Raw genomic sequence first — 27,677 nt, forward strand, 5'->3', positions numbered from 1 at the left:
ACGTGAGCGGCACGTGAGAGTTGAAGCCCATAGCGCACTTTTCCGTCTCGTTTCGTTTCCCTCCTCGCGTCGCCCTCGCCGGCGCTGCCATGCGCCGCCGCGTCCTCATCCGCCTCAGGCCACCGGCGCGGCGATGCTTCTGCGCGCCGCTCTCGACCGCGGCCTCGACGGCGGCGGCCGCGCCCAGCGCCTACCGCCTGCTCGCGCTCCTCCGCGGCTGCGTCGCCCCGCCGCACCTCCCGCTGGGCCTCCGAATCCACGCGCGCGCCGTCACCTCGGGCCTCCTCGCGGCCGCCGACGGGCCGGCGGGCGCGCTCCAGACGCGGCTCATCGGCATGTACGTCCTGACGCGGCGCTTCCGGGACGCGGTCGCGGTCTTCTCCTCGCTCCCGCGCGCGGCCGCCGCGTCGGCGCTCCCCTGGAACTGGCTCATCCGCGGGCTCACCATGGCCGGGCACCACCGCTTCGCCGTGCTCTTCTACGTCAAGATGTGGGCGCACCCGTCCGCGCCGCGGCCGGACGGCCACACCCTCCCCTACGTCGTCAAGTCGTGCGCCGCGCTCGGCGCGCTCGCCCTCGGCCGCCTCGTGCACCGCACCGCGCGGGCGCTCGGGCTCGACCGCGACATGTACGTCGGGAGCGCGCTCATCAAGATGTACGCGGACGCCGGCCTCCTGGGGGGCGCGCGCGAGGTGTTCGACGGAATGGCCGAGCGGGACTGCGTCCTGTGGAACGTGATGATGGACGGGTACGTCAAGGGTGGCGACGTGGCCAGCGCGGTGGGGCTGTTCGGAGCCATGAGGGCGTCCCGCTGTGACCCCAACTTCGCGACCCTGGCGTGCTTTCTGTCTGTGTGCGCCACGGAGGCTGACTTACTCTCAGGGGTGCAGCTCCACACCCTGGCGGTGAAGTATGGGTTAGAGCCAGAGGTCGCCGTGGCGAACACGTTGGTGTCAATGTACGCCAAATGCCAGTGCTTGGATGATGCGTGGAGGTTGTTTGACCTGATGCCGCGGGACGATTTGGTAACCTGGAACGGGATGATATCCGGGTGCGTTCAGAACGGGCTTGTCGACGATGCATTGAGATTGTTCTGTGACATGCAGAAGAGTGGTCTTCAGCCTGATTCAGTTACACTGGCAAGCTTGTTACCAGCTTTGACCGATTTGAATGGTTTCAAGCAGGGGAAGGAGATACATGGCTACATTGTCAGGAACTGTGTGCATTTGGATGTCTTCTTGGTGAGTGCTTTGGTGGACATATATTTCAAGTGCAGGGATGTGAGGATGGCACAAAATGTCTTTAATGCTACAAAGACCATCGATGTGGTTATTGGTAGTACAATGATCTCGGGTTATGTTCTTAATGGGATGAGCGAAGCGGCAGTGAAAATGTTTCGGTACCTCTTGGAAGTGGGCATCAAACCAAATGCCGTCATGGTAGCTAGCACGTTGCCAGCATGTGCTTGCATGGCTGCTATGAAGCTTGGTCAGGAGCTCCATGGGTATGTTCTGAAAAATGCATATGAAGGAAGGTGTTATGTGGAGAGTGCATTAATGGACATGTATGCGAAATGCGGTAGACTTGACCTTAGCCATTATATCTTCTCTAAGATGTCTGCTAAGGATGAGGTGACATGGAACTCGATGATTTCAAGCTTTGCACAGAATGGGGAACCTGAAGAAGCTCTTGAGTTGTTTCGTCAAATGAGTATGGAAGGAGTGAAGTACAGTAATGTGACCATATCTTCCATCCTATCAGCATGTGCAGGCTTACCAGCTATATATTATGGAAAGGAGATCCATGGTATCATTATAAAGGGTCCCATAAGAGCAGATGTGTTTGCTGAGAGTGCTCTCATAGATATGTATGGCAAATGTGGGAACTTAGAATTGGCTTTTCGTGTTTTTGAATTCATGCCTGAGAAGAATGAAGTGTCATGGAATAGTATAATCTCTGCCTATGGGGCTCATGGCCTTGTTAAAGAGTCGGTGAGTTTATTATGCCGCATGCAAGAGGAAGGATTCAACGCAGACCATGTAACATTCCTTGCTTTGATATCTGCTTGTGCTCACGCTGGGCAGGTTCAAGAAGGACTCCGACTTTTTAAATGCATGACTGAGGAATATCAGATTGCACCTCGAGTGGAACACTTAGCTTGCATGGTTGACTTATATAGCCGGGCTGGGAAGTTGGATAAAGCCATGCAATTTATTGCTGACATGCCTTTCAAGCCGGATGCTGGCATTTGGGGTGCTCTTCTCCATGCTTGCCGTGTGCATCGCAACGTTGAACTTGCAGAGATTGCTTCTCAAGAACTATTCAAGTTGGATCCTCATAATTCAGGTTATTATGTGCTCATGTCCAATATCAATGCTGTTGCTGGACGGTGGGATGGTGTCTCAAAAATGAGAAGATTGATGAAGGATAAGAAAGTTCAGAAGATACCTGGTTACAGCTGGGTAGATGTTAATAATACCAGCCATTTATTTGTTGCAGCAGACAAAAGCCATCCTGATTCTGAAGATATTTACATGTCTTTGAAGAGCCTTCTTCTAGAATTAAAACATGAAGGCTACGTTCCCAGGCCAGACATATGTTATACCACGCAACCAGACAACACCACCCAGGTTCAGCAATGATTTCTCTGCAGATTATTTTATTCACCATGCATTTTCATAGTTCAAACCCTTGTTCAACCATTGCGTTTCTTTGTTCTTATCACCTTCTGTAACTAAAATGATACAAAAATGAACTATTTGGACAAGGTCCCGCTGTATTGCTGATCCATCCATGTCAAACTAAATGAGACAGCAGGAATCAGGATCAGTATACTGTCATTCCTAATGAGGTGACAACATATTACATTTTTTCCTTTAACATAGTTTGCAGGTTAGTAAAAAAAATCGTTCTTGTATATATATTTTCTTCTTCTAGAACATGCACCGAAATGCGTGTCATTTTGTATTAGGAGTCGAAGAACTAAGAACCAAAGCCGACTAAAACCCAAAACTGTACAGTTAGTTGCAGAAAAAGCCATTTTAATATGGTATAGTCGTTTAGTGATTTGCTTGCCTGTTTTGTTCTGTTTCTATGTTGCTGTAGAAGGCAAGTTTGGGCGATTTGGAAGACTGTCCCATGCAGTTAGTTCTTTTGTCTTCTCAATTGCAATTGAGAGTATACTAATGTTCTTTTCTTACTGTAGGTAATGACAATTTGATTGTGATTTATCCCAGTGGAAGTTATCTGATATTCTGATGGTGATAAAGGAGAACTCGTTATTGTACAAATGTTGCATAGAGCAAAGCAAAGCTTCTACTGCAGTACGATTCCATGTTTCCATGTGAAGAAGTGGCGAGTTGACTTGCTTGTGCATCAGCTGAACCCTAAACGCTCAATTCGTAATGCAGTAAGAACACATGCCCCTTTTGTTTTGTTTGTTTTCTGGTTAACTTCTTTATCATCCTTTGCAAAGATATGATAGTTGTAAGAAAAAGCCTATTCTCATTTTCTCCTTTTTGTTTAACTACGAGTTCTAATTCCTAACACTACTTTTCCACAGAAATTCAAATGGCCATGGAATGTGTCAGGTCCATCTTGGTCATGTATCCCCTGTACATAGGCGCGGTCTTATCAACAAAGTTCATATAATTCTTTGACGGCTCAAACTCTCAATGCTGACAGTTTATTCCTTGGGACTGTGTAAGTTCTGCAAGCTAACTTGTATGGCCTTTTCGTCTTGAACTTGGACAGCATTATTCTATTTGTGTGCCATAATGTTCTACTCCCTCTGTTCCTAAATATAAGTCTTTTTAGAGATTTGAATATGAACTACATACGGATGAATATAGACGTATTTTAGAGTGTAAATTCACTCATTTTGCTCCGTATGTAGTCCATATTAGAATCTCTAAAAAGACTTATATTTAGGAACGGAGGGAGTAGAAGCTATTGGTGTAATTTCTTGGAAAGTTATGTCCCGTGAAAAGAAAATCTAAAAGTGCTGTCCGGATGGATAAATCTAAGCTATTGGTGTATAGATTGTGCTAAAGTTAATCATTTTTGTCCAGTGAAAAGAATATCTAATTCTGTTGGTTCTGAGTTTCGTGTTTCTGCCCTCTACACAGTTTTTTGGTCATTTCGTAAGCCTAGTTATGCAGGTTGGCAGGCCTGTGAAAACCATAAGAACACGTGAGATTCAACATTTTCACAACAGCTCGACATGCTTATGAAACAAGGTTGTGTAGCACAACAAGGTTAACGATGAAATGTGAGCGACCTGTTGAGTCAGTCGATCATTTGAACTGATCACTAGGTAATTTTATTGTTTCTCCCTACTGCTATGTGCACACCTTTCAAACAAGTCTTGTATCAGTGAATTGATCGCCATATATGCTTGAATTCGTGTCACAGGTCTTTGGATCTAGAACAGAGGACCCCTGGGTGGTATGGCTTGGAGTTATTCTATAGGTCTGTTCAAATCTTGACAAGAAATATTATCGTTTGATGAAAATGATAACTTGCTGAAAATTCACATTTGCTCTTCAGATGTTTCGGAACAGAATATGGAATAGTAGTTAATTGGCCAGCCATATATTTGTTTCCTCTATAGTTCATACTTCATACATGATACGAAATCAGTCGCAGAGAAATAACTCAAAATGCACAATATATTTTCATCAGCTGGTGTTTTGGTCCACAATTAGAACTTGAATAATAAAAATCTCACATGCTCAAGTTTGGCAGGTTAATCTCAAGGTCACTTTACATGTCATAAATCACGCTTGTTAACTCTTATTATATTCCTGTAAGAGAACTTGACTCATATCTCATCATCCAATATTTTCACATCATTTGGAAGCTTCTCGCGCCGTATCTGCGCAAGACTCTGGGGATTTCTCGTCGCGTCCAGCATCCTATCCAAGAACTGAACGAACCGGCGATCCTCGTGAGCAACCTGTGGGTCTGAAAACCTAGCGAGGTTATCTTGATCCTGCACCATTACAAGCAAAAGGCATCGATAAATGGACGAACTCTTCAAGAGAAGCAACATACACATGGTACTAACCATCCTCCAAAAATACCACTGTTTATTTTTTCAGAAGTATGCACAGGTTAGGTTTTATTTCATGACTACCTCATCGCTCGATTCGAAACTGTAAATAAAACGCTGGGCAATCTTGCATTTATTCGTTCAGACCAAGAAAACCTTCAGCCGTTATGCATAAAATAAATAAAAAACATGTTGATTTGGTGGAGAAATGGGTCCAGGGGCACTCATTGCTTTGCCCATCAGCAAGTTGCAGGAAGAGACCCTGCATTCATCCATTCCTGGGAGAAATCTGTGGGTAAAGTAAAGAAGGGCGAACCTTGCTTGCGCTGCCCGCGCCGGCTTGCTCACACACGCTGCTGCAGAACGATGGATGGCTCGCCGTAGGAACCAGACGGCGGAGCCCCTCCCCGCGTCCGAACAGCTGCGACTGGCGGTCGCCGGGGGCGAGACGGCAGATGGAATGGATCCTCCTGAGCAGCATCTCCGACGCCATGCCTGCTCCCTTCTCCTCTCCTCTAGCTTTCCCCTGCTCCAAGTACTTGGGTGGGAACAGAATAGAGCCGTCCAGGGTGTATTAGTATCAGCAGCAGCAGTACGCAAGGTATCGCATCTTGGCTGGTCGCGGAAGGCGTCGGTGCGCCGGTGGTGACCTCGTCTGAACCGACCGGGTCCTACGGACCGTTGACCGGTAGCACAACGTTAGTTGAAACCTGAGTAGATTTTTTTCTAGAAGAGTTGAAACTTAGGTGGAAGTGGAACGCGTTTGGTCTCTTCGCTGGTCACTTTTGTTTAATTGTTTTCAGTCCCCAGGCTTAGTTAGCCTCTGAGCTGTGATATAAGTATAATAATAACCTAATAGGACTAAGCGTGGGTTCCAAGTTTAAGTCCCCTGGCTTAGTTAGCCATGGTTGATCGCAGCCATGCATTCCTTTGTGTGCACGGCTGGGTCAGAGATGGTCCATTGCAATACGCAACTCACAGTACTAGTGAACAGTGAAAGCGTAGAGGTTTAGCTGCAAAAGATGCCTCAGGCCGAACTGGCAGATGCCATCACATGACCAACTTATATAAACAAGTGATTCAGATTCTTCAGAGTGCTAGCAGAGTCAGTAGCTGCACATATCTGAAGATCATATTCATACATCCGTAGGGGAAAACTTTGGACATGCCACACAGAATTTTACACGTCGGACGGTACAAAAAATAGCTATCGCACGTTTGACTCATTGCATTTTTTTTTCACCAGCCAACTCGCAATAGATTCTCCCGTCGAAATGCGGGGGAAATGGTTGCTCTGCAACTCAATTGTAGATTTATGTGTTCGGTATCACCGATGACTTCCGATCCAAGACCTGAACTTCCCCTTTCGACGCAATTACGGCATACGGCCTGCATGTAACAGATTGTAATATCTTAGACACTGCAGCGTGTAGCTGCATACGCGTTGTTTGCTTTGTGGTCTAATACCTTTTTATTCGTTTGTTTTTGAAGCATGCTGGTTAAAAACTGGATTTTTGTTATAGAAATTGCTTAGGTTGAGAAACTTACATAGTGTTGCAAATTATCCCATGGTCCACAACGCCAACGATTTTCTCCAAGTCTTCTGCTACCTTTCCTGCACGGTGACCAAAGGAACCAGCTAAAAACTCCACTGGAGAAATAGTTGCTGATTTATTATGTCGAATTTAGATCCTCCGAGAGGTAACAGGCTTCCATTTACGCACATACCAAGATCCTGGATTGGGGTTGTGAAGATAACATCAAGTATGTGATGGCCCTCCTTGGTTACCAGCGGGAAGTCGCCTCCCGATGGACCGGCAGTTCCAATTGATGGCCTCCTCCAAACCTTCAGGCAATCACACAATGGTTATCAGTCAAAAAGGGTTCTCTTTTTGCCGGGTCGGCAGGGCACGGACAGGTTTCAGGTTCAGAAACCCATTAGCTGCTCAGAGTATGAAATTTCAGAAATTATTAAGAGATTGATTAGCTGTGCACCTCTGCGTCGCCTAGGAACAAATCATCAATCTCTTCAGCGGTGTCGATCCAGTTCCCCTGAAATGATCTGCCCCTCTCTTAACGAACATTACAGAGAACTGATCTGATGTCTGGTGGCAGAAGGTAGAGATTGCTTACACTTTTGACCAAAACTGGAATGGATCCCTCGATGCCATTCACATATTTGTCGTTGTCAATGATAAAGGCAACCTTGTCAGCCGATTCAACAATACCCTGTGGTTCCAGACCAATCAAGAGTTGCATATAGGAAGATGAGATAATAATATAATTGACATAACAGAAATATCTGCAGTGAACACAAGCAAATAGTTACATTGTATTTTTTTTTCAGAAAACAGCAATATTTCCATCTTCATGAACTTACTAAGATGCATGCTTGTTCGACTTTTCAGGAAACAAAAAGGATAAGTGATGATTTAGACAGACACAAGTCAGGGAGGCAGGGAGCCTGAATGGGTTTAAGCAGTTTTTGAAGAGCTGGTTTACAAATTTCTGAAGAGTTGCGCTAACCTTCTCTTGTATGAAAGAAGGCTGTCCGCTTTCGGTTTTCCCGCGCCCGATGACAGCAGCGAGTGTGCCCTCTTCAATTACATCAGCATCAGCGAAAGCAAAATCAATCTATACGTCAGTGAGCATGGTTTCAGCCAAAATCCTCTTCTTTCTTGCCTGCAAGATTTACAATGGTGACAAGAGAATAGAGCGTACTTGGGTGCCTTCCTCGTGGCTGCCGACCTTGATCCCGGCTTTCTCCGCCTCACTTGCACAGATCACAGACCTGGCTGATCAACCCCAACAACCGATTAGACGCAACCGATGATCAGGAGCGAGCGAATGCATGCGGGATTGCGGTTGTGCAGGATGCAAGTAAAGCTCATGTGGCACAGATGAACCACGGAGTGGCAGTGAAGCAATTGGAATGCTTACGAGGGTATGCCAACAATGCCGGTCAGCGAGCCTCGCCGGAGGCGCGTGCCGAGGTATTGGACGGCGAGCCCGGACGCGGCGCCGGAGCCGAGCCCGACCACCATCCCGCTCTTCACAAACTCGTCCACCTGAAACAATGCCGCATAATACGAGATAAGTGCCTCAGCATTCGAAGGAAGCCGCCGTGAATGCTGGAGGACGGCAGAGCGTCTCCCTTATTACCGTGAGCTTGGCGGCGTCGAAGAGACGGACGACATCGGCGTCGGCGGCGGCCGCGCAGGCCACCGAGGGTCGTCCCCGGAGACAGCGCACGGCGTGGCGCGGCCGCGGTCGCCGGCACAGGGGGACCCGTGCGTGCGAGCCTGCCGCGATGCTTGCTCTGGCGACTGCCTCCATGGAGACGAGCGGCGAACACGGGGGCTGCCTCTCTGCTCTAGCGTCAGCTTTGCCGGTGTAGCGTAGCGGTTTCGAGACCTGCCACACAGTTTGGGTAAGCACCACCGCTTCAGAGGATAAGGAGTGTGACAGCGCACGAGCGGCGCGACAATTCCAAGTGAAATAAGATGTGTTGGGACTTGGGAACCCATGTTTTTCTCTGCTCTGCCCACTCCAAGAAATTGTGAAATTACTATATCTTTTTATTAAGATTTCCATCATGGTATAAATGATACCCCTCCGTCTTACATTTCTTAATATTACATTAGTGTCAAAAAACGTCTTACATTATGAGACAGAGGGGGTACTTTTGTTACTAGAGGCTACTCAGACTACTCATTATGAGGAGTATCATATACTAGTATCGTGTATGATACACATAGAATGGTATAATAGATAATTTTATTTATGACCATGCATGATATAAAGTAGCATATCATTTACTATGATATGATATCTACTTATATTACTCTAACCATCTCTCTTGTTTAATTCTTTGTCACATCAGCGTGTTTGCTATTCCTGAGTGCATGGTATCGATTAAGATATCACCATTATAGCCCGCCTCAGTTTCAAGAGATGACAGTAAAAATACGTCACGTGTTAATTAGGTGTTATTGAGCGAAAGTATTATTCTAATCTCAAGCACAAATGCACCTGCATGAACATAATTCCAAAAAATTGCAAGCATAACTAAATTGAAAGACATCTGATTTTTTTTTGGATGAACATCAACAAGTTTCCCATCATCTTGCAAAATTTCTTCACTAAAATACATCTGTAGAGGTGTGTGCTAAAATAAAGTGTGTGCTCGCAAATCTTTAGCAATTGATACTTGTATGTCTTTGTGTTGTACTCTTAAAGTCAAGCGTGCCTTATATCTTAGCCATTACTGCCACTGCCACATGGTCAACAACATCATGGGACCCTAGAAACCGCTGTTATGAGAGGTGAGCAAGGAAAGAGACCTATGTCATCTACCTCATGCGGTAGCCTATATGTACAACTTTTACATGTTCGGTTTATATGGGAAAGTGCTTTTAATAGGTCTAATATATGCCATCTACCAGTTGCATCTTGCTCTACATATGCTTCTATATGCCATCTACCAACTACTCATTTCATACATCAGAAGCGACCCTTGTGAATGGTTCAAACTATGTGATCATTTAAGCTCTATGATTCTAGTACATGTTAGTTTGTTTGAATAGACCACCAAAACAAAACCATGCTCGATCATGGAATTCACATCACTTGAGGTTGGCAGTGGACTTAGCTGTGCCATATATAAGGAAGCACCATATATTGGCATGACGCGCAAGGTGCGCATTGTAACATACAAACAACTTAAGCGGCTTATAAGTTACTCGGAATGAGTGGCCTTAGGAAAATATCTACTCCATCCATCCCATAATGTGGGACGGAGGGAGTATCACACTATCGCAGTTTGATCATTGGAGACATCAAGTTTGTCGCGCTTCACTCTTTTTTTTTTTTTGTTTCTTTGCAACAAATGTCAGTTTTCCTCTCCAATTTTCCAGGGCCGTTTTGACCTTTGGTAAGCCCCCTATCCATTGGCAAGTAGTATAGATATTGCTGCTAGTTTTGGTTATTTTTCCTTACATCTTCTCTAGTACATGACTTCTGATCTATTTTCCTTCTGCCAATTCTTGACTTCTCATCAACTGGTGCACTGCAGATTACAGACTTTGACATCGTGTTCCTGCGTATCATGACATTAAGGGCGTCCATAAATTTTGGTCCAGTCATTGTTTCTTTAAACCATGAGGTTTGTAATAAAATTGCTCATTAATTCCTTGGCGGGAATGAGAGTGAGGAGGCATGGACCTAGGCTGCTATGATCAGAAGGTGTGCCCGATGATGTTATAGTTTTGGTGGCCAGCTATTTTGTCCAGGTTGAGTGCTAATGGAATCAAGAGTTCATCTAAGAAAACAAATTCTTGAACTTACACTACTTCTAAACATTTCATTTGAACCATATCTATTGATTATTTTTCATATCGATATCGTTATTTGTTGCGCTGTATTTTGCCGGCTAGACAACCATGGAAGTACTTGTACGCTAGACAAGAGAAATCTAAACATTGTGTCGGTCGCCATACATGGTGGTTGTGCAGGTGTCCTTTCATGGTGTATCTTCATGTTGTCTTCATCCATCCACACTCTATGGACCCATCAAATGATTTTTGGAGGGTCCCATTTAGGATTAGTTCACACATGCAGGTGGCGGGTTGCCCCATAGGAGTTTTGACGCTCTGTAGCGGTGTAATGCTAGCGTGCACTGCACGACTAATGCTGTCGAATCTGGTACAAGCGTTAGAGAGCTTCTTCGATCATCGTGGCTTTGCCATACAATCACACATCAATTTTCCTATGTTGGTTGGGCAAAAGCCCCGTTCTGGCAAAAGCGTCGTTCTGTCATTCATTAGTTGGATCTAACAACTAAAGTCGTGTGCCATCGACTATGTGAAGGTTGTCTTGGATATTAGTGTGCCTCTGGTGAAATCTAGCCTTCAATTGTTGGATCAGGAAGACGACAGTGAGGTGAACTCGATAGTAAAATCATGTGTTCCGCCTTCACTGACTGGTTTAAGAGATGCTGGTGTGCTGGTGTTGATACCTTGTTGAATGTGTTGTTTTGGTACCCCGATCCATATACTAAATGTGTTGCTTCTTTTTAGTGGCTTAAATTTAGTAATGAATTGCAAGATTAGCAAGTTGTCGTGTAATCTGTGCTGTGATTTAGTGACGTTGCCATTTTTTCTTTGCATGTTGTTTTTGGCCTCAAAGTCTTGAGCTTTGTATGAATAAAATGAGGTATGTTTATCGAATGATTCAAAGGCTGAGATAATGATCCTTGCGCTGTGTAAATGTGTATACAAGTCGTTATTAATATTTGATCACACCGGTTTGTAAGCATATTTCGCTCAAGATAGACATAGCTACCCTGAACACTATGATGGTAGGTTCCACAAAATAATATATTAAAAATAAGAGGCTGAGTTCCTCTACTTGTCACCTATCATGGTTCATAATTGCACTGTACCTAGAGCCATCAACATGGCAGGGAGAGACTTGAAAGTAACTTTGCCACGTGCAAAGCTTATTACCTTGGGTTCTGACCAAGTAGTATAAAGCAGTATGATCTTCGAAACTACTACACACACGACAATTCCAATGAACGACACGAGGACGATAGCTAATCCAACCGCTGGAGATGTTTTGCCTTGGACTCTGATGGTGGGATATGTCATATCGTCTGCATGTCGTCCGGCCAGTGTCGTGCATGTAGCACTGCTGTATGATCTTTGCATTTCCCTACCTCAAAGGTCGGTTCACACAATCACACATACAAACACGCATGGACACCATGTCGCGAGTCTAATTAATCCCATACCTCCCAGTAGGTTCTTTGTTTGGTGAGCGTCTAAAGATAAAGTTATTTTGTTGATGCATGGGCATCGTGAACATATCTTTTATGTATTATGTCGACAATGCATGTATGGCTTATCTGGCTGGATCCATCATCACAAAATTTTGTCGCTGAAGCGCTCAAAATCAATTTGCGTGGGTGTGCATCGGTTGCTGCCCTAAAAGATGTGTCCATCACATCAGCTCCGCTGGCACTGTCACAGCTCTCCAAGTTGCACGCGACGCCCGAGGAACTCATTGCATTCGGCATTGCAACTGAGAAGAAAAGAAAGACTGAAGTGAATGAGTTGATGTACTGTTCATGCCTTATATAGTATCTGAACAGACGTGTTTACAATGTTGGTTACAGGGCTCATTTAAATCATTTCTATTGATGATTTTTTTTCATATCGATATCGTTTTTTGTTGCGCTGGATTTGCTGGCTGGAGGGCCATGGAAGTACTTGTATACTAGTCAAGAGAAATCTAGACATTGTGTCGGTCGTCATGCATGGTGGTTGTGCAGGTGTCCTTTCACGGTGTAGCTGGTATTGTCTTCATCCATCCTCACTCTATGGATCCATCAAATGATTTTGGAGGGTCCTTTTTAGGATTAGTGCACATATGTAGGCAGTGGCGAAGGCAGGAATAATTTATAGGTGTGGCGGATTTCACGAGGGAAAGACCAATGTACAATATAACTATGTGCCACTCGTGGCCGCTGCCTTGCCCGACCCGGCACTTCCAACCTTACACGGTTGCTCTTTGATCGATGCCTTACTCGATCTTCTGGCACTTGCCCTAGGACCTAGCCGGCTAGGGACGGCAGGTCGGAACCAGGGAAGAATCACACGAAGCTATGCAGGCTCGCGAGTTTGGAGAGTAGCTGTGCGGAGTGCCACATTCAATGGGTATTCAAAGTCTAGAATGAAAATCGAAAACATAAAGGTTCACAAATCGTTCACTGCAAAACATAAACGTTTGTCGGTGTTGAATGAGTGTTCTTTGAAGCTTTCTTCCATTTTTTTTCTAAAATTGCTTATTAATCTCTCTAGTTACTACATAGTAGATTCCTTTTTTAACACAAGTTACTTCATAGATCAGAAAAACAAATTCACCGATCATAGATCACACAACAACTAATCGAATTCCCCTAAAAAACAACTAATCGAATTTATAAAAAAGAATTGATGTTTACTAGTGTATGGACTGAAAAAATGGACACAGGAAGTACGAAATTTTAGAACCAATACGGCCAGGATCCTGACCTGACGTCATTGCTTCCGGCGTCGCTGTCGTTGGCACATAGAGGCATTAAGCTCGTCGCTTTTGGGTCTGCGTCGCGGGTGTGTCACTCGCTACCTAATCCGCTGCAGTGCCACCCGCCGCCGCCGCGTTCGCCGAGCATGGTCGCCGCCGGAATCCCCGTAACCGAGAGCTAGATCGTGCTCCTATTCCGTAATTGCGGCTGTGTCTCTGCGTGATTTCCGTCAGGCGGCTCGATTTGTAGGGTAACTGGACTACTAGAGGCTGAAGCTGGGGTACATGCAGCTAGGTGGGCTGCTGGGAGGATAATTGGGCCATGGGCAATTCGACGCGCCTCTGAGAGTGTTCTCCTCCTCCAAACTGACGAAACTGAACTCAGCTCAAATCTTCAGACAAGTATAGTATATATACGTAGTATTTTTGCCAAATTTTAGGTATGGCGCCTGCCAAACCTCGCCACATAGCTGGCTCCGCCCCTGTATGTAGGTGGCGGGGCGGCCCAATAGGATTTTTGACGCTATGTAGCGGTTCAATGCTAGCGTGCACTGCACGACTAATCTTTTTGAATCTGGTACAAGTGGCAGGGAGCTTCTTTGATCACCTTGGATTTGCCATACAACCACACATCAGTTTTCCTACGTTAGCTGGGCCGAGCAGTTTTTGACATTTTAGATCCGAGGCAAAAGCCTCGTTCTGGCTTTCATTGGTTGGATCTAACAACTACAAGTCATGTGTCATCGACTATGTGTAGGCTGTCTTGTATATTAGTATGCCTCTTCAGTTGTTGGATCAGGAAGATGGTAGTGAGATGAACTCAAATAGTAAAATCATGTGTTCCGCCTTCACTGACTGGTTCAATAGATGCTGGTGTGCTGGTGTTGATACCTTGTTAAATGTGTTGTCTTGAGGCCCCGATCCATATACTAAATGTGTTGCCTCTTTTCAATGGTTTAAATTTAGTAATGAATTGCAAGATTAGCATGTTGTTGTGTAATCATGGCGTGATTTAGCCATATTAGCCGGTTTTGTTGGCATGTTGTTTTTGGCCTCAATATCCTGAGCTTCGCATGAATAAAATGAGGTATGTTTATCAAATGATTCGAAGGCTGGGATAATGATCCTTGCGCTGTGTAAATGTCTATACAAGTCGTTATTAATATTTGGTCACACCGTCTTGTATCTAGTGCGTGATGTAGAAGCATGCTTCTGCAAAATAATGAGTAGGATATTAATAAAATAGTGAGTAGGATAACTATTATGCAGCAAAGATTACAATTTTTCTTTAACATAATACTCCCTCCGTCCCAAAATGTAAGATCATTTTTGACACTATGCATTTTGGGACAGAGGGAGTACTTATAACATAGTGTTGAGTGCTGAGTGTTGACCGATGAAATTAGACTGGATTTTATAGTTGGAGAAGCGGCCGGACGGAGTATTTGGTCGCGGAAACCCATAAGTGTCGGCATATGCAGAGCCGTAGGGGTAGGCCCATTGCTGCAACATCTCAGTGACGGGCTCAGTGAGAGGGAGGTTCCCGTTGTCGGCGAAGTCATCCCCAAGGCACTGACGTCACTGCCTCGAAGCAAGGCACCCGCCATTGACCGTCCCTTGTACATATTGCAGTGCTAGAGTCATGGATGTCGTTGATGGAAAACATTCCCCATTACTCTCGTTGCCACATCATTGACAACACGAAGGAACCCTAGAACTGCTATCATGAGAGGTGAGGAATGAGAGAGACCTACTATGCCATCTAGCTCATGCGGTAGCCTATATGTACAACATTTACATGTTCCAGTTTCCACAAGGAAGTGCTTCTAATAAGTCTAATTTATGACATTGCCAACCGCACCTTGCTCTACATATGCTTCTATATATAACCATCAAGCTACTTTTCATTTCATATATTAGAAGCGCCTTGTGAATGGTTCAAGCTATGTGATCATTTAGACTCTATGATCCTAGTATATGTTAGTTTGTTGGAATAGACCGCCATAACAAAACCATGCTCGATGATGAATTTACATTACTTGAGGTTAGCAGTGGACTTAGTCGGGCCATATATAACGAATCGCCGTATATTGGCATGAGGCACATGGCGTGCGTTGTAACATACCGACACCTTAGCCACTTTATAAGTTTACTGCTCGGAATGAGTGACCTCAGGAAAACATCTATCACTATTTGATATTTGGGAACATCAATTTTTTGGTACTTCACTCTGTTTGGTTCATCTACGCCAAATCTAAGTTATTCTCTTCAAATGTTTCTGCCATTACAGGGCCCCTTTGACCTTTACCCCCTACAGGCCTACCCCCGGTTTCCATCCTTTGTCAGGTAGTTTAGGTAGTGCTGTTAATTTTGGTTATCCTTTTCTGTTACCACTTCTATCATACGTGACTTCATCTATTTTCTCTCTGCCAATTCTTGACTCCCCATTGACCGGTGCACTGCAGATTACAGACTTTGACCCTATGTATTTTTTGTGTGAGAAATTGTCGATCTATTCATCTTCAATCATGGCAGTACAATGAACACCAGAAATAATGAAAATTGCATCCAGATTCATAGACCATCTAAACTCTGGTTCAGTCATTCTTTCTTTAAACCCTGGGGCTTGTAATAAAATCGCACATTCCTTGCGGGCAATGGGAGCGAGGAGGCATATGGACCTAGGTTGCTACGGCCAAAAGGTGTGCCGATTATGTGAGAGTATTGGTGGCCAGATATTTTGTTCAGCCGGAGTGCTAATGGAATAACCACGAGTTCCACACGAGAGAACAAATTCTTGACCTTCCACTATGTCTAAAAATGAATACCCTTTCTAGTGATGTTTCTTTTTTCCATATTAATATCATATTTTGTTACACTCGATTGTCGGCTGGACGGTCATGGAAGTACTTGTGCACCCCCTAAAAATTGAATACAACACCATTTTTAAAATAATTTCAAATCTATATATCCTTGCCTGAATCAAGAAAAGCGTTGACTGCACAAGAGACATCCATCTACAGTGTCACAATGCATGCCCAAGTCGACAATTTTGATGGAGTCTCTATTGTCAAGTTGCAACACATGCCCAAGTTGCAGTTATTTAATTCGGAAGTCTACTGTAACTATCTTCATTCTTAATGGAAAAGCAGCAGCCCTTCAGGAGTTCCGTCTTAAAAATAAACAAGCATCTCGGTGCTAGTTTTTTGTAAGCCAGCAAGTTAATCTCGAAGATCATAAAGGTGTATTTGGATGGTGTATTTCTGATGAACTAATTAAATCCCAAAGATCCTCAAAAATAAACCTTATTCTTATCTGAACATCCTCTGATCTTGTGAGAATGGGTGATCAAGCTCGAATGATTGGCTTTAGTTTTTCTATCATATTTTTTTGGGTGAAAAAAGACTTTATCTATTATAAGGTTCATCATAAGTACAAAGCAGCCCAAATAAAATAAATACATTGAGGGCTCTGGCTGACCGAACAACCACTACCGTCGACAAAGCACCCGTCATCACCCTTAGAACACGTTGTCCCGGTAGACCATGCTGACAGCAAAAATCAATCGATGTGGAATTGCATTGAGCTTATTGAGCCATATATAGGCAAGTACTCGACTTGTATAGCTAGAACACATCTTTATTGTAAATGTGGCATATGATATACAATAGTTACATCTTATGAATATAGTTTTCGCAAAACTAGATGCAAATACAATTTAATATTCATCCTAGAAAATCCAGTCTTTGAAATACTTGAAACTATCAAACAAATACAATCAGAAGATTGTCATCGTGGATGCATACGTAGATAATTTATTTAGAACCTAGCTACCTAGTCTTGATCTACAAACTCCTTCAAGGGCTTTTCCAACTGCTTCATGATAGCCTCCCATCCTGCATATGTGGGGTGCATGTCGTCCCAATAGAAAAATTTGTCGGACTTGTCGCACACGGTGTATAGAAGCTCCAAGGACGACTCACCTTGTTGTCCGCAATAGCCATTCGAATCCAAACTCTCGCAACATGGCGATAGTTTGCGCTTGAATTGCTTAGATAGATCTGAGCCTTTACCTACATTAATGCCGATAAAAATAAAAAAGTTCATAAGAAGTAGTACAAGCATACAATCAAACTCCATCTAATAATGTTAGGAACTTTTAAAATAATGAGAAACTTTGCATGAAAATACATACGTACCTGGCGCATGATCCACAATACTAGTAAATGCGGTGTATAGGTCGATGATGTGGACATTCTTCTTTACTGTCATGACTTGTTTCAGGTTATCGTTGTGAATTGATGCACCCAAATTTCCAAAATATCGCACGCGGTGTAGTTATTGGTTCGGGTTTGTGACGGCGTGCGACCGATAGGGTGCAAGTTGTTGACAAGAACTTTTTTCACTCCGAGCTTCAACAATTGCTCCACATTAGCCGCGATCTCTTCTGTCACCTTTCCAATATAAGCAGTAATCAGCATCACATACATGAAATTAAGTTAGTAAGATGCACAAACAAATTAGTGTATGGATATATATACATTCTGCGTTGATATGATACTCACATCACTGGGGTTACTTAGGCCAATCACGCCTGTGCTTGCATAATCGTTGCCGGAGATGGCCACGAGCGCTACCGAGTGACTCAACTGCTTCTCAGAGATGGTCCCATCCTTGACCATCTTCCTGAAAGCGTCGACCTGCTTGCGGAGGGTGTGAACCCCGTGTGATGTACTTTCCAGCACACCTGCACCACCATAGGCGAAGGTCATGCCGGACGGGTCGCAGGTTTTGTCTGCTGTGAGGGCATGCGCAGGAGGGGCCTCCTCCAACCCCAACATTGTCGCTGCAATTTATTAATAAAGCAGTTAGTAGGGATAATTGTGATTCACCAGGGGCAGGGATTACTTTTTTTGTGGTAACATAAGGTAGTGCCTTACCGATGAAATCTGACTGGATTTTGTAGTTGGAGAAGCGGCCAGACGGAGTATTTGGTCGCGGAAACCCATGGGCATCGGTATACACGGAGCCGTAGGGGTAGGCCCATCGCCGCGACATCTTCGTGACGGGGTCGGTGAGAGGGAGGTTCCCGTTGTCGGAGAAGTCGTCCCCGAAGACGAAGAAAGTGTTGCTCGACGACTTCTTCTGATGGCCGCCGGCAGGGGCTGGCCGGGCCTCCACGCCATTGGGATTTAGAACGAGGAGGAGGAGGAGGACGAGGCCGAGGGCGGCCGGAAGAAGCTTCATCGAGGGAGGATCCTACGAGAACTGCTGGTTTCTGCGGCTTCTAACCGCTACTCTTTCGCCGATGAAAATCAGGGACACAAAGGGCTTGTCTGCGATGCACGTACGCCATGGCCTGGCCCTCTCGCTTCAATTTATAGAACTACTGGTATGGACCAGCAGGAAAACAAATCGAAATCGGGCCTGCGACCTCGATCGATCGGAGTCGGAGCCCCAGCATCGTCGGAGGTCGGACACGGACACGGATATGCGTCACGGACAGGATCGATGGAGCGTCTCGCTTACGACGCTGCAGTGGATGTCAATGATTTGCCGGTGGGTGCCGTCTTTGACGGCGTTGGCAAAGTTCTTGAGGAATCAGCGTAGCTTGTCATCTCCCTCGTTGATGTCACTTGTCACCAAGAGTTAGCGACATCGGCACTACGCTGTTTGGCTCGGCTGACGAGCCATTCCCAGCGGGCAATCTAACAGCGCGGACGCTTAACCGGCTAAGGGCGCGTTGGAGCTTCTTCTCCTTGGGCAATCTTGGTCCGTCAGGTAGCTAGCCTCGGTGTTCTGTCGGTTGCTGCGTGTCTTGTACTCAACTTTTCTGAATTTGATTAAGTTATAAAAAGGTTACTCTGTTAGTTGTTCCGTTTTTTTGGTATATCGGTGTCCGCTATTGTAAACTAATAACTGATCAACCATATTCAGAAACATCCGCCATTGCTGTAGTAGGAAAAACTGTTCCAGGTGTCTTTTTTATGGTTCCTTTATTTGTTATGACTACGGTTGTTCTTTTTTCTTTCTTTCTGGAATCTTGTTATTGCGTAATTTGTTTGCATGATTCAACGTGTTGTATCTTGCCCAGTACTTACAAATGTGGCTGTTCTGATTGGGCACCTTTCTTGGTGAGCTATTCTTTAGGTTTTTAAAAGCATATGTCGATGCAACTCAGGAAAAGTCCAGTGAATATTTGTAGCCAGAATTTGTAGCACGTCGTCGTGTTGAGATGCTTTGAAGAAATCATGCAACATAGTGGCGGGGATTTTACATCATTTGAGTACATTGCTACAATTATTATGGTGAGTGTTTTGCCACCATTTATTTTGGGAGTTTTCTAACAAGATAAATCTAGCCTTCACTTGTTGCATTAGGCAGATGGTAGTGACTAGTGAGGTGAAATCGGTGGTAAAATCATGTGTTTCCCCTTCAATGACTGGTTTGTTGCTACCTTGTTGAATGTGTTGTCTTGATGGCCCCATCCACGTACTAAATTAGTTGCTTCTTTTCGGTGGTTTAAATTTAGTTATAAATTTTAAGATTTGCATGCGGTTGTTTAATTAGTGGTGGGATTTAGCGATGTTACTTGATTTATATTTGAATATAGTCTTGAGCTTCACATGAATAAAACGGGTTATGTTTATCAAATGATTCTAAGGCTAGGATAATGATCCTTCCGTTGTGTACAAAGTGTATACATGTCGTTACTAATATTTGGCCACATTGTCTTGTAGCTAGTCAGTGATGATAGACGCATATTTCACTCGAGATAGCCCCGGCCTTAAACAAACATGATAGATTCTACTCAAGAAAATCAGTAAAATAATAGACTATTTTTTTCTACTTGTAACCTATCATGTGGTTCATAAGTGCACTGTACTTAGAGCCATCCACATGGCGGGGAGATGCTTCAAAGTAACTTCGGCATGTGCGAGCTTATTACCTCAGTGCCTGACCATTAGTAGTATATATATGTATGATCTTTGCAGTTCCCAGCCTAGAGGCCGGTTCACACACAAGCACGCACACACTTTTTGCGCGTCTAATGCCACACCTCAGGTTATTTTGTTTGGTGAGCGTTTGGAAACAAAATCACGTGGTTAATGCAAATATGGTGCATGCAAGCACGACTTCGAAATGAGTGGCATCGAAGAAACATCTTTTACGTTGATGGTCAAAAAGGCATGGATGGCTCTCCTGGATGGATCGGTCGTGGCAAGATACTAGACTTGCTCAATCAAGCGCTCAAAATCCATTGACTGGGTGTGCATCCATTGCTGGGCAATAAGCTGAATCCAATCACATCAGCTCTGTCAGCACAGCCATGTCTGAAGACACATGGCGCGACAGAGGAACACATTGCATACGACACCCAACCATACCATTTCTTATCGAGCATGGAAGTACTCACATGTGCTTCAAGGCCGTTGGCCCTTCCCAAAATAAAGTTGTTGCAAGGCTCACCATTTGGGTTAGCTAGCAAGCGTTTGTCCTTATGGATGTGGCGGAATAGCATCCAAACACAGTTGTGTCAACAAAAAAAGACTAGAGACCCATAAAGTACTTCAAAGTAGCTCTTAATGGTACACTTTTTGTTGTATATAACTTATACTACGCCGAGACAGAGGAAGTGGTTAATTAGGCGAGGCCACCTAATGATTTCTCTACTTCCTGCTTCGGATGCTTTTTTTTACTATCCTTTTACACATTTCTGGGGTTTAGGATTCATTATTTAGATTAATATTGTGTAATATACATCCATATAAACATGTAGAGGTCTTTTTTGGGCTTTTTTAAGCTTCAAATATAATTTTTAAACTATTTGAAATAAAGTGCTCCGATGCTCCAGTACTTCAAAAGTACACTTTCATCATGCACCCCTCTTTTCATCATAGGTTTAAAAGGGTATTTATGTCCATCCACATAAATTAAAACAGTTAATGAATTAATCCTCCGATTTGTTTGCTCATTGGCAATGATGAGCGGTAGAGCAGGAAAAGCGCCTTGGCATATTTGACTCAATACTCTCATGGTCTAGGGAACTAGGCATACATTAACTCTCGATCTTATTACTTTAGACTTGCAACGATAACATCTCTAAATATAACAAATAATTTGGGTCAATTCAATATGATCGCTATTCTAACATCATAGTCTCAATGTTGTCGGCATCTGACTAGTGAGCAATCTCGCACCGAATGTGGACTGACAGATTTTATTTTTGAGAAAAAAAAAGTTCCTTTCGGCCCGGACGTAAAGAAAGGGCCCGTCGTGTACAGTACAGCCCACTAGGCTCATCCGCCTCGTCTCCATCGTTCTCCCCTCACTCCCGACTCCAAGATCCCCAATTTCGCCATGGCGGCGGCGTAGGGACAGCCAGTAGACATTTTTGTGCTTCCTCCGGATTAGCAGCCTTCTTCTCCTTACCACCATCGCTGCATATAAGCACAAGCGCCCACCCTCCCTCGTACTCGTACTGCAGTAATCCCAAACCAACGAAAATGGTTGGAGGGCGCTGCACGGACGCCTCCGCCAAGCCGAAGCATCCGCGCCCTGCAGGTGGCGACGACGGAAGCAGCAGCCTTGATGCGTGTGGTGGCGGCGGCATCGGGCATGCCGGCGACCGTCTGAGCGCGCTGCCGGACGACCTCCTCCACGCCATCATGTCGCGCCTCAAGGCCCTGCAGATGGCGCGGACGTGCGTGCTGTCCACGAGGTGGAGGCACCTCTGGCGCGCCGTGCCGTGCCTCGACGTCGACGAGGCGGAGACCGGCGCCTACAACAATTTCGACAACTTCACCGACAACCTTCTGCGCAGCCATGACATCGCGCTCCTGGAGGACTTCCGGCTGCACGCCCACAGGACTTCTGACCGATGGGTCCGCCGCGCCGTAGGCCAAGGCGAGGCATGGCCTTGCCGGCTCAAAAGGTTGCATCTCTTCAGCCTGCTTAATCTGAAGCTGACAGATCTTGGGAGCCTCATCAGCTTCCGCTGCCATGCTCTGGAGGACCTGCAACTGAGAAACTGCAGCTTTTTGCTCACCAGCAATGCTAAGATTGTCTCCTCCTCACTCAAGAAATTGGCTGTCGTTGATGGCTACTACATGGTGCATGACGATGAGATTTTTGCGTTGATTATAGAGGCTCCTGCTCTTGTTTCTCTATGCCTCGACGGGGAGCTTGAACACATTGTCGATATGACTGAACCGCATACCGTGCTGTCTCTTGTCGACGCGTCGATTCAGCTTCCCAGGGTCGAGAAGCGCGTGAATCACGAATTGGGTATTCTTGGTGCGCTGTCTAACGTGACAACCTTGCGCTTGTCGCATTTTGCGGTCATGGTATATTCTTCTTTTTCTTCTTGACATACCCTTTTAGTCAGTCTGCATCTCCTATATCTGCAACAATTTAAGGATAAGAAAACGATTGCCTGGGTTTCAGTTGTTGTTCTATGCGACTCGTGAGGATCTTCCTGTATTCAAGTTTGAGAACCTAAGAAGCTTGTTGCTAGATGAGTGTCATATCAGCGACGACTTCCTCGGGCTGCAGCAATACCTGCACAACTCGCGTAACCTGAAGAAACTCACTTTGCGCTGTTGCAAGGTGCTCCTACGCCTTCTTTCATGATCTATTCCATAACTCAATTTAGTCCGTATGTTAATTCTTTTATGCTGTTCAACAGGTCTTGGATTATAGGCATAACAAGGAGATGAGAAAACGCCTGCACAAATCTTCTGAGGTCCTGGTGGATTTCAACTGTGAGAACCTTAGGCTTACTGAAATCATATACAGAGATGGTGACACTTCTATCCACCTACTGGTCAAGTTTTTGGTCGGCATGCGGAGGAATCTACCAAACAACATGATCGAATTCACTAAAGTTGATTAGCAGAACTGTTTGTCAAATACAGCATGTTGTCTAAGGTTTGCTGATTTTTACCCAGGTTGCATTTGTGACCAATTTGAATCATTAGCTTTTCCTTTTACTAGTAGTTCGTCAAGTGTGCAATCCATGTTATATAAATATATATTGCAAGAACCATGTAAGCATGCATTGAAGCGTGTCATCTCTGTTAGTTGGGCGATTTATGGAGAGAAAAAACTTGAACATGGGATTGGTTGACTCTCTTATTTGACGCAAGGATACTCCACTTCAAAATTATTTGATGGCTGAGATAGTTTGATTTCACTAACTCATTACTTTTGAAACTAATATAGAACTGTACTAGCTATGCCCGTGCGGCGGCACGCCGCACCTCATCGATACTTTGTGTTGAGATTTCAGAAGTGGTAAAGTGGATACTCATGTGTTGTTAATGTTTTGATTGTTTGATTGAATGCTAGATTGGCTATCATTTCTTTGCTCGGGCGTTCAAGAATCATTGGTGTATAACTGGAATGATCTATTCTATGAGACCATAGCTTTGTTTTTTTTCCCTTTAAGTCCGCTGTGTTAGTAATTCTTTTCTTTATTATTTTTGTTACACACGGGTGGTTGCGTATGTAAATGATGGAAAACTTGGATGGATATCTTATAGTGGAATTAAGCTAGAATAGACGATAAGGCATCCTGAAAAGCAAGATTTTATTACATAAAAACAATAGGTATATTCCAAGGAAGTAACTAAATTTCAATACCAAGCGCCAAAATTGTTGATACGGTGATCTTTGCTGATTCAGATTAATTTGTATGGCCACTTGCCAGATTAGTGCCAGCGGAGAAGTTGTTTTTTTTACAGAAAATATGATTAGTTAGTTCATCAGAAGTTAAGATTGGAGCCGTAATCAAATTAAATAAGTGTCATTGGACTGCGACACTAACTCACGACATGTCGATATTACTACTTATGTTTGTGTAAAATGGATGAAGGGAAAAATCTTTAGCATCATGTGCATAAAAAAATGTGCAAACTAATCAACCAAAAAACAAAGCTTGTAAAATCTCCGTGCTGCCACATGAAAGTTTCATGCACGTAGTCACATCGTTTATTAATCCCATGCATACACGTAGTTTTTAAGAGGGCTAAATTTTGAAAGTAAATGTGATTTAGATGGTTTTTTTCATGAGAATACTTAATTCTTTCCTCAGTAAACGACGATGACAAATGTGAGCGGGTTAATTTGCACACATAGAGGTGGAGGTCAATGGTTGATCTTATTTTTCAAAAGGTTAGGTGCGAGTTCTCATCTAGTTGCAGGCATGTTCTTGAGGTTGCGGTGGTTGTCTTGGTCGGGTATGTTGTGTTGACGATGGTCCTTGGACCTCGGCACCCTTGTATCTGGCTCGGACGACGTCCTTTTAAGTGCTATTTCGGTGTGTGTGGTCTTCGTCGGTTTTCCTTAATTAACCGATTCCATGTATGGTTTTGTACATGCTTGAAATATATAGTCTAGATTCTCATTTTGATAGCCAAGGGCCAAAACTTGATCCTTCGTCTTGTTATTTACGGAAACATCTTTTTACCTTACCTTTCCTTGACCTTGGATTTCCCTTCCTGGGAAAAAGTTTGTCTTCGTTTGTTGCTTCCGTCAGCAGGATATTTTGTAAGAAATCATGTCAACTTTTATCTCTGAAAAAATGTATTATATTTCTAGGTGCCCACTTATGTGAATAGATCTTCTATTGACATATAGGAGTGCAAAGCTCTGGAATCATCGCCTTGTCGATGGTAGCAGTTGTGTGTTGCAACGTTCGGCAAGTTCCTTACATTGCCGCTTGTTTGAGGAGGGAGGGAGGAATTAAAAGGCGCCCGCCGGCACCACAGGGCCTCCCACTTCGGCCACCGCTGGCTGTCCACCGCACCATCTACCGCCTGGATGCGTCCACCTCTGACGTTGGTCGGCACCGCACACACCAGCTGCTCGAGCCCGCTGCCATTGCGTCGACCTCGCGCCGCCTCGGCCTGAGTTCCGCCTTCCTCAGGGTCCGCGATCCTGCATTCCTGCTTCACCTTGGCTGCTTACAGCGAAGATGAAGGCTGGCGCTGCGCTGAAAGGGGCACGGGGAGCCGGCGGCATGGTCAGAAGGACAAGTGAGGTCTTGCACCACCAGAATAGCGTCAGCACCAAAGCCCTACCACGGCCAGCAACCAGCTGCTGCTCCACTCGCTCCTGCGCCCGGGCACGTCGCAAGAAAGATGGATCGGTTGATATTCACAACCGTGATCATGGCGGCGGCAGAGGAAGTCGTCTACCATGACGACGACGGAGATGACGACTACTACGACGACCTGGGCCCGGAGGAGCACCGCCTGCTGCGGCGTCGACGGCAGCGGGAGCTGCGCGCACGGCGGCTGCTGGCATCGGGGCTGGAGCCGTGGCACGTGCGGGAGCTGGAGGAGGATGTCGGCAGGTCGGAGAGGGTCCTGCAACGGCGCCCGCCGCTGCCACCAACCTTCACCATGGCCGGCATGCAGCTGCCCTCGGAGTCACGTCCGGCGCCTTCGTCACCGGCTGGGTCGGTTGGGCCGTGTTGCGCTGTCACTCTGGCGAGAAGCAGCCGCCGCCTCCTCCTCGTGCTCTTCTTGCTCGCTTCCCGTATGGCTTATAGACAACAGCGGTGGCCGACGGCAGCAGACGACGGAGATGGAGGCGACGAGAGCACTAAACGCAAAAGAGATAGCGTAATTGCTGGAGCCAGAATGGAAGGAGGACGGATAGAAGGGCCCGTATTTATAGCATGCAGCCACGAAACGGAAAACAACTTGAAGACAGCCACCGTACTTAAGGAAGAAACGACCAGAAAAGTGGAGAAAAGCGGCAACCGACGTGCAAAGCCTGGAAAGCACGGCGAAAACGGCGGCCGACTTAACAAAAGCAGAAAAGGAAGACGTAAGAAGATCAATCTCTGGTACGTACCATGCATGCAATCCAATAGCAACGGCTGATCGTGCGCGCACATACAGCCAATACCAAACTGAAGTAGAACTCCCTGCGTCAATCGCTAGCTGCACACAGGTGCATACCCCGTCAGGTCCCCCAGTAAAGCACGTGTCATGTCTCGATTGGCTAAATTTTCACTGATACGAAAAAGTCAAAAAAAAACAGGGTAAAAGAAACCTGGTCAGATTTAGTATATGTATAATTCTTGGTTGAAGTGGAAGTATCTTGTATCAGCTAGTCAAGGTGATTTAAGGTTGTTACCTTTGGGATGTGGTATTGACATTCACATTTAAGCTCTCTTCTGCAGATGTTTTTGCTTACCGTGCACAAGTTGTTTCATCCTCCCTTGTACGTGTACAAGGGGCATCAGTAATGAAGCAAAAGGCCCTACAACATATCTTGCGGTTATACGTGAAACTGAGACACTGCCTGTGTAGGTAGGTTCGGATTAACTTTTTTGGACGGGGGTACAAAACAATATATTGGATGCTTGAGATGGTTTTTTGGTTGAAGTGGAAGTATGTTGTATCGCCTCATCTCGGTGATTTTAGGCTTGTGCTTTGTGGGATATGTTACCGACTTTTAAGCTCTGTTTTGCAGCAGTTCTTGCTTCCTGTGATCCAAATGGCGTGAAGGCACTACCCATTACTGTGATAAAAAATGTTTGCAACGGCGCAAGATCAGTACCCAAGACAAGGCTACTATCCACTGTAAATAGAATGATGTTATTCATCAGTGGAGTATTGCATTACTGGATTGGGTATGTACACTAAAAGCTTCAGTTGGCTGTTGATAGCACCACCCATTAATTGAAAAATGAAGCATGTCACAGAGTCAATGTTTCAGTCACACTGATACAAGGTCTGATTGACTGAGAGAAAAGCTATACAATATACATAACATTTACAGCAAAACAAAGGCTTGGTTTGTTAATAACTAATCTTGCCAATGTATCTATCCTTACTGTACATAGTCATGAACTAATTTCCATGCCTACATCCATATGTTGCCAAAAGTCCAGCGTTTCGTTAACAAAGGGTGTCGATGATCAGGTTACAACTTCGACGTTGTGTGGCAGTGGCGCAGTGCAGTGCGTACACTGAACGACTACTCTTCCAATCAGATACAAGCGATTGGGAGGTTCTTCAACCACCGTGGCTTTGCCAGACAACAACACATCAGTTTTCCTTCATTGGTTGGGTCGAGCGATGGCACATGTTTTAGCTCTGAGGCGAAAGCCTCGTTTGGGCATTTATTGGTTGGATGTAACAACAACAAGTCATATGGCATCGCCTACTAAAGGCTTGTCTTGGAATATTAGTATGCCTCCAGTGAAATATATCCTTCACTTGGTGGATCAGGCAGATGATAGTCAGGTGAACTTTTCGGTAAATCATGTGTTCTGCCTTCTCTGACTGGTTGAAAGGAATGTTGTTGTAGTGCTGTTGCTACCTCCGAATGTGTTATCTTGGACTCTGGTCCCTTGATCCATATACTATGTTTGTTGCTTCTTTTTGGTGGTTCAAACCAAGTAATAAGTTGCAAGATTTGCATGTTGTCGTTCAACCAGACTTGGCGATGTTAGCTAGTTTCTATCTGTGTGTTGTTTTCAGCCTCGAAGTCTTGAGCTTCGTATGTGTAAAATGAATTGTGTGCATCGGATGATTCA

At 44.9% G+C, this 27,677-nt stretch overlaps 4 protein-coding genes and 1 pseudogene across 7 annotated transcripts; 2 read left to right on the forward strand and 3 right to left on the reverse strand.

Moving 5' to 3' along the window:
• Nucleotides 1-5: 5 nt before the first annotated feature.
• On the forward strand, nucleotides 6-5,007 carry LOC123105259 (pentatricopeptide repeat-containing protein At4g21300). 4 transcript variants are annotated; one of them, XM_044527297.1, is made up of 6 exons: nucleotides 6-2,630; nucleotides 3,206-3,409; nucleotides 3,563-3,702; nucleotides 4,128-4,315; nucleotides 4,414-4,470; nucleotides 4,862-5,007. In XM_044527297.1, exons 1-2 carry the CDS (start codon nucleotides 90-92, stop codon nucleotides 3,218-3,220), a joined length of 2,556 nt encoding a protein of 851 aa, XP_044383232.1. In that variant the 5' UTR covers nucleotides 6-89; the 3' UTR covers nucleotides 3,221-3,409; nucleotides 3,563-3,702; nucleotides 4,128-4,315; nucleotides 4,414-4,470; nucleotides 4,862-5,007. The 4 variants fall into 4 exon arrangements, with proteins under 4 accessions (XP_044383232.1, XP_044383234.1, XP_044383231.1 ...); XM_044527299.1 differs by having other exon boundaries at nucleotides 4,153-4,315; XM_044527296.1 differs by having other exon boundaries at nucleotides 4,161-4,315.
• Nucleotides 4,653-5,863, reverse strand: LOC123105262 (uncharacterized). The gene is made up of 2 exons (XM_044527302.1): nucleotides 5,370-5,863; nucleotides 4,653-4,993 (listed from the first exon to the last, which is right to left on the reverse strand). Exons 1-2 carry the CDS (start codon nucleotides 5,544-5,546, stop codon nucleotides 4,823-4,825), a joined length of 348 nt encoding a protein of 115 aa, XP_044383237.1. The 5' UTR covers nucleotides 5,547-5,863; the 3' UTR covers nucleotides 4,653-4,822.
• Nucleotides 5,864-6,080: 217 nt separating this feature from the next.
• Nucleotides 6,081-8,498, reverse strand: LOC123105261 (probable ribose-5-phosphate isomerase 4, chloroplastic). Its single transcript, XM_044527301.1, has 9 exons — nucleotides 8,216-8,498; nucleotides 7,994-8,121; nucleotides 7,775-7,844; nucleotides 7,580-7,687; nucleotides 7,187-7,282; nucleotides 7,049-7,105; nucleotides 6,782-6,899; nucleotides 6,602-6,668; nucleotides 6,081-6,442 (listed from the first exon to the last, which is right to left on the reverse strand). The coding sequence occupies exons 1-9, from the start codon at nucleotides 8,387-8,389 to the stop codon at nucleotides 6,367-6,369; spliced, it is 894 nt and encodes a 297-aa protein (XP_044383236.1). The 5' UTR covers nucleotides 8,390-8,498; the 3' UTR covers nucleotides 6,081-6,366.
• An 8,389-nt stretch (nucleotides 8,499-16,887) lies between these two features.
• LOC123107919 (GDSL esterase/lipase At3g09930-like) lies at nucleotides 16,888-18,453 on the reverse strand (annotated as a pseudogene).
• A 2,970-nt stretch (nucleotides 18,454-21,423) lies between these two features.
• On the forward strand, nucleotides 21,424-23,236 carry LOC123107920 (MEIOTIC F-BOX protein MOF). The gene is made up of 3 exons (XM_044529808.1): nucleotides 21,424-22,467; nucleotides 22,568-22,729; nucleotides 22,809-23,236. The coding sequence occupies exons 1-3, from the start codon at nucleotides 21,628-21,630 to the stop codon at nucleotides 23,013-23,015; spliced, it is 1,209 nt and encodes a 402-aa protein (XP_044385743.1). The 5' UTR covers nucleotides 21,424-21,627; the 3' UTR covers nucleotides 23,016-23,236.
• Nucleotides 23,237-27,677: the final 4,441 nt, after the last annotated feature.

This window comes from Triticum aestivum, chromosome 5A (genome assembly GCF_018294505.1).
Source record: "Triticum aestivum cultivar Chinese Spring chromosome 5A, IWGSC CS RefSeq v2.1, whole genome shotgun sequence".
NCBI classification, from domain to species: Eukaryota; Viridiplantae; Streptophyta; class Magnoliopsida; order Poales; family Poaceae; genus Triticum; species Triticum aestivum.